Source organism: Protomyctophum bolini (genome assembly GCF_963924005.1).
Source record: "Protomyctophum bolini genome assembly, chromosome: 20".
NCBI classification, from domain to species: domain Eukaryota; kingdom Metazoa; phylum Chordata; class Actinopteri; order Myctophiformes; family Myctophidae; genus Protomyctophum; species Protomyctophum bolini.
In genome coordinates, this window is record NC_137881.1 from 6,511,763 (window position 1) to 6,521,762 (window position 10,000).

The following is a 10,000-nucleotide window of genomic DNA, read 5'->3' on the forward strand; positions in this document are numbered from 1 at the left end:
TGTGGGACCTAAGCCTTCGTCCAATCAGAGTCAAAAACGAAACCTAAGGTTTTTTGACCCCCAGGGGTTAACTGGGGACAGGGAGGAACTCCTTACATGGTCAGCACACTCTATAGTAGAGAGGATTATCACAACAAAACAAAAAAATAAGTGATATTTGAATTAAGTGAAATCACTTACTCTACCTTTAATTCAAGTGGCAGATGCACACCCCTGAGATACAACAAGATAACAGTATATATAGTATATAACTCACGCGGTTTCCCATGTTGCTCTGGGGCTTTGGTCCGATGATGTCGTCCGTGCTTCCATCCAGACTGTGTCCCGCTCTGTGGGGGGGCGGCGTGTACGTGTACACGTCTGACGGCGTGTGCGTGTACACGTCTGACGGCGTGTGTGTGTGTCTGTCGTCACGCCTGTAGTTGTGTTTGTGTGTGTGAGACGTGAGGAGAAACAGCTGTCTCTCTGCGTAGTCCGCCCGCTCCAACAATGTCTCTATGAACACCTGGAAGAATAACAATGAAATATTTATAAGTTTCATCAACTTGAAGGTCTCTCCTATATTGAACACATTTTGACACAATAATAATAATAATAATAATAATAATAATAATAATCTACCTGCAGTTTGTCTTTGGCATCGGCCTCCTTCTCTGCTGTCTGTCTGAGAAAACACTCAATGTCCACCATCTCCCTGCACGCACGTGAGCGCGCGCACACACACACACACACACACACACACACACACACACACACAGGTCAGAAATGATGATAATCAGAGTGAGACAGCCTCAGGGGACAAGGGATTCTTTATTTATCATCATCTTTGACCTGTGTGTGTGTGTGTGTGTGTGTGTGTGTGTGTGTGTGTGTGTGTGTGTGTGTGTGTGCTTGCATGCGTGCTGAGGCGGATACAAACTGTTGTTGTTCATGGTCGAGGTCATACTGATGACAGACAGACAGACAGACAGACAGACAGACAGACAGACAGACAGACAGACAGACAGACAGACAGACAGACAGACAGACAGACAGACACTGACTGGTGTCGTTGGCTCAGCTCTCTGTCTTTCCCCTGTAGATGTTTCCTCATTCCCTCCATCATCTCCGTGGCGATGGTTACCTAGGAGATACATATACGTCCCACACACAGGATGTGATGTCACAACATGCATAGGAGAGACAGACTACACAATTCATACGTCATGTGCTGCGCGAATGGGAGACAGCGTCATAGGAGAGACAGACAGTAGGAAGGCTGAGAGACAGACAGCGTATAGGAGAGACAGACAGTAGGAAGGCTGAGAGACAGACAGCGTATCCACACTTTTCCTGGGCTGTGTGTGCTCCAGTTCCTGTCGATTTGATCCAATGAAAGCCAATGAAACTGGTCAGATGACCAATGATATCCAATGAAATCAACAGGAACTGGAGCACACACAGCCCAGGAAAAGTGTGGATAGGAGAGACAGACAGTAGGAAAGGCTGAGAGGGAGACATCAGGGTTAAACGTGTCACCATGGTAACAATGTCTCACCTGTCTGGACAAATAGGATGCTCTCTCCTCAACTTCCTCTTTCTCTCTCCCCAGACACTCTGAGTGGCGGCTATGCTGCTGTAGCTCCACCTCCCTCTTGTCGAGCTCCGCCTCCAGATGGCTCACACGGCGGCTGACTCTCTCCTCCACCTCAGCGAGAGTCCTGACGTAAAAAAAAAGGTTTTGAGCCTTTAATGCCCCAGTACTTCGTTTATACTTCTGCTCCACTACATCTCAGTGGCAAATACCGTAACTCATATTAATACAAAACCTACATTAACCATTAATAGTATGCATTATTTTATATTTCAGCTGTTGGAAGAATAAGTGAGGGACTCTCTTATATCATCATACATCATCACATTCCGGCAAATCACAATTGGTGTCCTCATATCCTCACTTTCCAATCTTTCAGTCCTCTGTCCTCAGTCCAATCTGGCTAATCACTTTGTGGCGTCCTCGGTTTTCTGTCCTCACTTTTTACGAGGAAATGGACAGTTCTGCATAAATTATGACTTTAGTACTTTTACCGCAAGGAGAACTTTGAATGGATGACTTATACTTCATCCACCACTGCGCTGGAGGAAATACCACTGTGGAGACTAATATAAGATAATAATTCATGTTCCACCTGCAAATCCTCGGATCCAGACCCAGTCCCAGGCGTTCCTCCAGTCCCACCCCCAACGAGAGCCCCTCGGTCGCCGGCCAGAAGCCAAACTCCAGCCCCAGGCTCTGCCCGAGGCCTAGTAGTGGAACCCCGGCCTGGCCCCCCGGTAGGTGCCCGGGGAAGGCGTCCAGGGTGCCCGGCAGAGCGAGGGCGGTGCAGGGGGTCCCTGGATGTCCCCCATGGGGGACAACGGAGGCCTGGAACACCTCCCCGAGGAGCCGAGAGGAGACGGCCAGGTCCAGACAGTCCAGCTGCGCGGGGAGCTGTTGGGACGGGGAGCAGGGCTTGGTGGGGGAGGGCAGGGGGACCAGGGACCCCGGGTTGGAACTTCTGGCTCTGACCTGAAAGGGGGACACATGGTGTGGTGATCAGTGGTGGGAAAAGTACTCACATTTGTTACTTAATTAAAAGGATTCCTGGCTAAGGAGACAAATATGCCTTAAAACATTATACTTGCCCTCTATAACGAAAAAACCAAAAAAAAACACCTTAACTAAAATATTTAAGTATAATGTTTTAAGGCATTATTTGTCTAATTAGCCTTACTTTTGCTCTGATAAGCAAAAGTATCAATACTGCAATGTAGAACTATACTACTAAAGTATTGGTATATCAAAATGTACCAAAAGTAGAAAGTATACTAATTATGCAGAATGTCCCATTTCAAAATGTATACGATCATACAAGCTCACAATGCGTGCGTAATTATACATCACACAGCACCTGTGACAGGACCAGCAGTGTCTCGTAGGTGTGTTGGCTGACCAGGTGAGCACGGAGTTCAGGTACCGAGGAGAAACGACACGCGTCTCCACAGCGAGGGCAGAAGTATGGCAGAGAGCTGGAGCAAGACATGATGCACTGAGAGAGGGAGAGAATAAACGTTAAAGCCATATTTCTTTTTTTAATGGTGACTGATATTGTCCTTCTAATGCATGAGGGGGCCATCATGTTTTACAATGGGTTTGTTTAGGAAGGGCGGCCTGTTAGTGTTACACTGATACACTCTCAGAGTTACAGACCTATATAAGCGGCTGTTGATGTTGATAAATGCCACTTTAAACGAGGATTACCTCCAATACCACAATTAAATCAAATGTAAATGAAAGGACACCGCAAACATCACACACACACACACACACACACACACACACACACACACACACACACACACACACACAGGTATCTATAATTGATAGAACCACATGAACCTGTGGATAAATTGGGTCAGTCAGTCTGTGTGTGTGTGTGTGTGTGTGTGTGTGTGTGTGTGTGTGTGTGTGTGTGTGTGTGTGTGTGTGTGTGTGTGTGTGTGTGTGCGCGTGCGTATGCCATTGGCTAGGGGGTCTCCTGAGAGATGATGAGTGTGTTCACATATCTAGGCCAATGATGTGCAATCAGGGGGGGGTGTGTGTGCGTGCGTGACAGACAGACAGACAGACAGACAGACAGACAGACAGACAGACAGACAGACAGACAGACAGACAGACAGACAGCCTTTCGGGTGAGGGTGTCACGGAAGGAGATGAGCCGGAAAATCGGAGCAGCCGGAGCATCGGAGCACCGTTGTGACGTAAAGCGTGCCAAGCCTTGAGGCAAAGCTCTCATTATTCTGAGCCATCTTTGTTCCTGCTCTCACCTACGGCCATGGAATGTGGGTCATCATCACCACTAAAAGAACACAGCTGCAGATACAAGCTGACTAAATGAGTTTCGTCAGGACGGTGGGGTGGCTGACATCTCCCCTAGGGTGAGAATCTTAAGGGTGGAGAATCTTAAAGGTACAAGAAGCAGTAAAACTAGTCCAAACACACTAAATGGACGACACGAAAAACAAATGCTTGTTTCCATTGCCACCAGACAGTGGCCTTGTGGTTAGAGTGTCAGCCCTGAAACCGGGAGGTCGGGGCTTCGATCCCCGGCTGAGTCATACCAAAGACCCAACCCCCCTGCTTGGCACTCAGCATCAATGGGTTGGATTGCTAGTCAAATCAACTATGCTTATATTTTTGTCATAATTTCTGATTTTGTTTCTTGTTTACCTGGAGTGGACTGCCGTCCCTACCTTTGCCCCTCTGTTGTCTCCCTTCCCCTGGCTGATTGCGAGACTGTGTCCACCTGCGCTTCTAAGCTGAAGAGACTTTGGTTAATGAGCATGGAGGTATATTAGGGACTCTGTGTTATTGGTTAGGTTGCTCGATTATAACACTGTGTTTCCCAAGAGTGTGAGTTTATGTTAGATATGCCCTGGGAGGGTTTTCTGAGTTATAAATAAAAGTGCTTGAGTGCAAGTCGTTGTTGCCTGGATTATTCTGCGTACGGGTCCAAATACTGAGGTGTTCCTGACAGTGTATGACTTTGACTTTGACTTTGTGGTCCATTAAACATTCAACACTCACACAACTGGACGAACAACAAGCTGGTTATAGGACGCCTCCCGGGTGCTTCCCTATAGGTGGTGGAAAAAGTATACTCATGTTTTTTACCTAAGTAAAATTATCATTACTGCAATGTATAAATACTCTGTTACAACAAGTAAAAGTCCGGAATTCAAAATATACTTGAATAAAAGTACAAAGGTATTGGCATCGAAATGTAGCCTATAAAAGTAAAAGTACTCATTATGCAGAATGTCTCATTTCAAGTTTGCAAATATATAATAATCTTTTGAAAATAGCAGCTTGCAGAACTGCTATTTCAAATTGCCGAAATGTACAAAGCTGTGTGTGGTTAATTTATGTTTAGTATAATAATAATCAAAAGGACCAGATGGAGAGCCTTGCCTCTGTATGGATTGTCTGTCTGTCAGAGCAGGTTCTCTGCTGGAACCTCAACAACCTGACTCCTGATTGATTGATTGATTGTTTGATTGATTGATTGATTGAAAAATTGGGTACAGTTCAACGAAAGTGCAGGTCAATATCTGCTATAAGAGGATAAAACCCAGAAAAAAATACTAAGACTTAATGTTTACATCAGGGTCCTCCATTTTCAATTCATCAGAACATTGAAAGACATACAGATATACACTTCTATGCAAAAAAAAAAGAAAATAAATCATCATTAGAAAATAAGGGGAAATATTTACAGTATATAGGTGGATGGATGGATCCTTATAATTCGTAAAGCGTTATTTTTTTCTATTCCTGTCACCTCCTCACAGCACAGACTCATTTTTTATTCAAACTGAAAATATGCCCTTGATTTTGCATGCGTGCAGTGCCGTGCACCAATGAATTCTACAATCTAATTTATACAGTAGGCTATAGTAACACTTTTGATGCATGCTGCCGAAGAAGGATCACACTGTACAGCCAGTTATCTTCTCAGTTAAACTGTACCCCCGCACGAGTGCACGATACATACTGTATGAATGAATGTGTGGTATGAATGTTTGCAATATATATATAGCTGTCTGTCAATAAAGCTTTTTTAAATTGAACACTGAACCAGAGACATATAGAGATACAGAGACAGGGAGGGCTAAATGGATATGGGCACTCCTGCTATCGACTTTGACATTAGTAGGGCACGAGTGTGTGTGTGTGTGTGTGTGTGTGTGTGTGTGTGTGTGTGTGTGACTGTGCGTGTTTAACTAAGTGCATTTCTTCTGCTGTATGGAGCATGGATCAGTGAAGCGTGATGCTTCCACCCCAATGACGTTTGTGTGTGTGTGTGTGTGTGTGTGTGTGTGTGTGTGTGTGTGTGTGTGTGTGTGTGTGTGAGAATTTAAGTTCGAATGGATGCACATAGAGAAAGAGATGTCCGAATTGATGATGTACAGTACATTGTATAGGAATGCAGGCCTATATGTCAATTTACATAAATGTTTACCTTTAAATGTATACTTTGTACTTTAGTCTCAGCTTAATCTGCATCTCTCTTCTCCACGTTTTACTGTCGGTGTATTTACATAAAATATGTTTGATTTATCCTGAGTGATATATAGAGCAATTTCTGGACACATGGGTGCAGAAGAAAATGAACGCAGACATGCTGTGTTTTCATCTAGTTTCAGCACCATGGAGAGAGCTACAGATGATAGATAGATAGATAGATAGATAGATAGATAGATACTGAACATATACAGTCATAAACATGCCATATTTATAACTTCTAGGCGTTAGCAGTATAGCATAGGCTATGTAATGATTTCTGTGAGCCATCCATGCGATGAGCTGTCACCAGCCATGCAGGCCTGTTAACAAACCCCATTAAATCAATCAATTAGCATGCGCGCGCGCACACACACACACACACACACACACACACACACACACACACACACACACACACACACACACACTTTAAAGGTAGCCTATGTATATATTTTCGGAACAACACGGTTCGATACGTGCAGTCTATACGGAGTGCATGCAGTGCACGATGCTGTAATGCAGAGTTTTACTGTAAACACATGAGTTTAAACAGTTTACATCAGAGTTGCATCAACACTGACGATTTTATTCATGTAGATAACATGAATATATTATATGTGATTATTATTAATAATAAGAAGAATAAGCATAAGCATATAAGAATAAGAATACGAATAATAACTAGGCTCTCCTACCTACCTTTATGCCGTTGGTGCTGCTCGTGAATAATCCGGTCACGTGCGGGTGCACGCCTACATGTTCTGACAGCTGTTTGATGTCATAATAGTTGTATTGATCATGCCATTAGTTTAGAATGGATGAATAAATCAATATAGCGGACAGTCTCATGCTGCATCTGTCACTACTGTCAACCGGTGCCGCGCGCGCTCCCGTGCGCGCTCTGTCCGGTCCGCCCCTGCATGGCATGAAGCGTCTAGATCCCATAGCCCGGCGTCTCCACGTCCCACAGTCCGGTGGTACGGCCGGTCACGCTGTGCGCTGTGAGTGGCTGGCTGGCATGGGCTGTTGCCGGGGTAATATGTTATAAGGCAGCAGCAACAGCAAGGCAACGCACTGTAATGGAAATAAATACTAACTATTAAAGATATTAAAGTATATCTTAAAGTTAGCTCTGGTCCAGACTCCAGGGCAGGCCTAATGCCGCTGCTGCAGCAACGGCAGCCAGCAACGGCATTAGGGCTATGGACCAGAGCTACATTAAAGTATAGAGCACATAGGCTACAATACAATACAATCTCGATGTAGATATACTTTTCTTGAGCATTTTTTAATTTTAATGTTAACAATTTGTAGTAACTTCATACAGACTCCTTAGTTATTTCTCAATGTGGTTATTTCTTCACAGGTAAACAACACAACCTGCTAGCTTGCCCTGCTCTGGTTGACTGACTGACAGACTGATGTCTCTCTTAGCTGATCAGTTCAAAGTAGGACTGCACTGCCCTCTTGTGGGGGTAACCATTCTAGGTTCACATCAGGGTCAAAATTTGTAGCTTACATTTTACTATATTATTTGAGAGGTTTACTGTAGGTCTGTAGCTATAGTCATTTTGCACATTGCACAGATTATTTATAGAAAACATGCATTTAGACCTGGCTTAATATCAAACGATAACAAGCTCACAATGCTGTGGACTAGTGGCTATACTTTTACTTAATAGTTTCAATGTTTCATATTGAATTAACAAGGCTATGAAAAAGTATGAGCTTAACTAACTAACTGTGGCCATTCATTGGTATCCTACAAAGATCCCTGCATGCATCTGTCGTCTCGTCTGGTGGAAAGTGGCAAACAATTACCTATCACATGCAGTGACGGTCCCTCCAGTGGGCCACGGGATGCTAAATGCTAATGTCCCACCCACGTGTTGCTGACGTAACTTGATTTACCATGTTATGTGACAGGAGAGGAGAGGAGAGGAGAGGAGAGAAGAGAAGAGGAGAGGAGAGGAGAGGAGAGGAGAGGAGAGGAGAGGAGAGGAGAGGAGAGGAGAGGAGAGGAGAGGAGAGGAGAGGAGAGGAGAGGAGAGGAGAGGAGAGGAGAGGAGAGGAGAGGAGAGGAGAGGAGAGGAGAGGAGAGGAGAGGAGAGGAGAGGAGAGGAGAGGAGAGGAGAGGAGAGGAGGAGCTTTTGAACACTAGAGGGCATCACAAACCAACAGATGTTTGTTTATACTTCTTCCCCCATTATATTACTACAGTTAAAAACTGGGGTTCTGTGACCATCCTCTGGCAAGGATGTTTTGATGATTTATTTGACCCCTTTAAAAAAGATAGCTTTGAATTATTTATTTGTGTATTTGCTTTTTCTCTGCAAGCAGAGCGGGCAAGTACTGTGATCGGCTGGGTATGTATGTATGTGTGTACAGTATGTATATATACTTTAAATATGTCGTGGTATGTATGTCTGTGCCCTCTCTTGTTTAAGACCGTAGCCCAATCAGGGACCAGCATCTCTGTCAACGGTCACTACAATATATCAGAATATATCAGGGTTTTTTTTTAAGCGGTGATGCCAAACACCTCATGGCGCGCTCTGCTTGCGCACAAGTAGGCCATACATGGCCGGCCTACTTGTGTGCAAGGCGCAAGTTGGCAGCTCGACAGTGCATTTGTAGTTATTATTATTATTATTAAAGTAAAGAGTAGTAGGCCTAGAGAGATACAGACAGACGGACGGACAAACCTCGAATAAAACATAGAGACATTTCAACCTTCGTGTGTTGGTTTTATTTTTATTATTCACAAGAGCATGTTTTGCAACATGATGAACATATTAGTTATCACACAGTTTATTTCTGTCCATGCAAAAATGATGGCTACTGTCACTGTGTACACATACACTCATGATGACGTATGGTTAAGGTGCACAGCTACGTGTGCTACTGGAACATTCAACTCGCACACCGCGAGTCGGTTAAAGTTTTTTCTCTCTTTTTTTATACTTCAAAACATCGTCAAAGTCCACAAAACATGTCGGGTTCACATCCCACAACAAATCAACCTTAAAAAAAAAGAGAAGCGTACAAGCTTACTGCGAGTCGCGATAAGCCCAGTGTTCATTTTGTCGGAAAATTGTGATTTAGTCTTAAGTCTTTTGAATAACACGACTAAATCGACTAAATATAAACATCTTAGTCTTTTTGTGTTTGTTAGTCAACAAAATGAACACTGGCTCAGCTTGTATATCTGCTGTTTTGGCGTACATAATTAATGACATGCCCAAAATAGGGATGCCAGGTTGGTTGAAACACAGTGCTTTTCTGACCAGGAATCACCTTTACACCATGTCTTTACACCATGTCTTTACACCATGTCTTTACACCATGTCACCAGCAAATGATGTCTTGATTGGATTCTTCTTCTAAAGTGTCCGTGATCGTGCCTCATATAGGAAATATAATTTCACTGTAAAAGCGTATTTTCACCATATAAATACATTTTCTTTGTAGAAATATACAATCTGATTGTTTAGCAATCTTGACATAAAGAGGTAGTAGACCAAAAATCTATAAAAAAATAAATTCCAAACATTATGGATATAGAATTCTCTCTGTATAGGCCTATATAATTTTTTCCTTTCTCATTTCTGTCAAATATAAAGTGATTTGATGTGAAAGTGTAGAAAAACAACACATGATTGAGTCACCAACGCATCAACGTAGTACAACATTCTTACGTCTCAACAATTCACATTATACATTTTTTTAGCCACTTAAAGCTGTTCTTCATGCAGTAAACGTAGGTAGGAGAACACTTCGATATAGAAATATATTACATTCAAATCTATCTTTCCATCTCTTCAGTTTGTTTCAGAGGAGCTGTCCGTGGTGCTGAAGTCTATCCACAATGGAAATAAGCTCTCAGCTATTTTCTTTTTTTGTTTAGATCAGTCA

The 10,000-nt window shown here is 43.3% G+C and overlaps 1 protein-coding gene across 1 annotated transcript in view; it reads right to left on the minus strand.

Annotated features, from left to right (window-relative positions):
- Window positions 1-3,062, minus strand: part of LOC308335929 (F-box only protein 41-like) — a gene marked incomplete at both ends in the record, with an annotated part of 9,841 nt that extends 6,779 nt beyond the window's left edge. The window contains 6 exons of the mRNA XM_080793152.1: window positions 257-505; window positions 622-694; window positions 1,044-1,123; window positions 1,538-1,700; window positions 2,169-2,548; window positions 2,931-3,062. Coding sequence (XP_080649278.1) covers window positions 257-505; window positions 622-694; window positions 1,044-1,123; window positions 1,538-1,700; window positions 2,169-2,548; window positions 2,931-3,062 — 1,077 coding nt within the window. The remainder of the gene's footprint in view (window positions 1-256; window positions 506-621; window positions 695-1,043; window positions 1,124-1,537; window positions 1,701-2,168; window positions 2,549-2,930) is intronic.
- Between the last annotated feature and the right edge of the window lie 6,938 nt (window positions 3,063-10,000).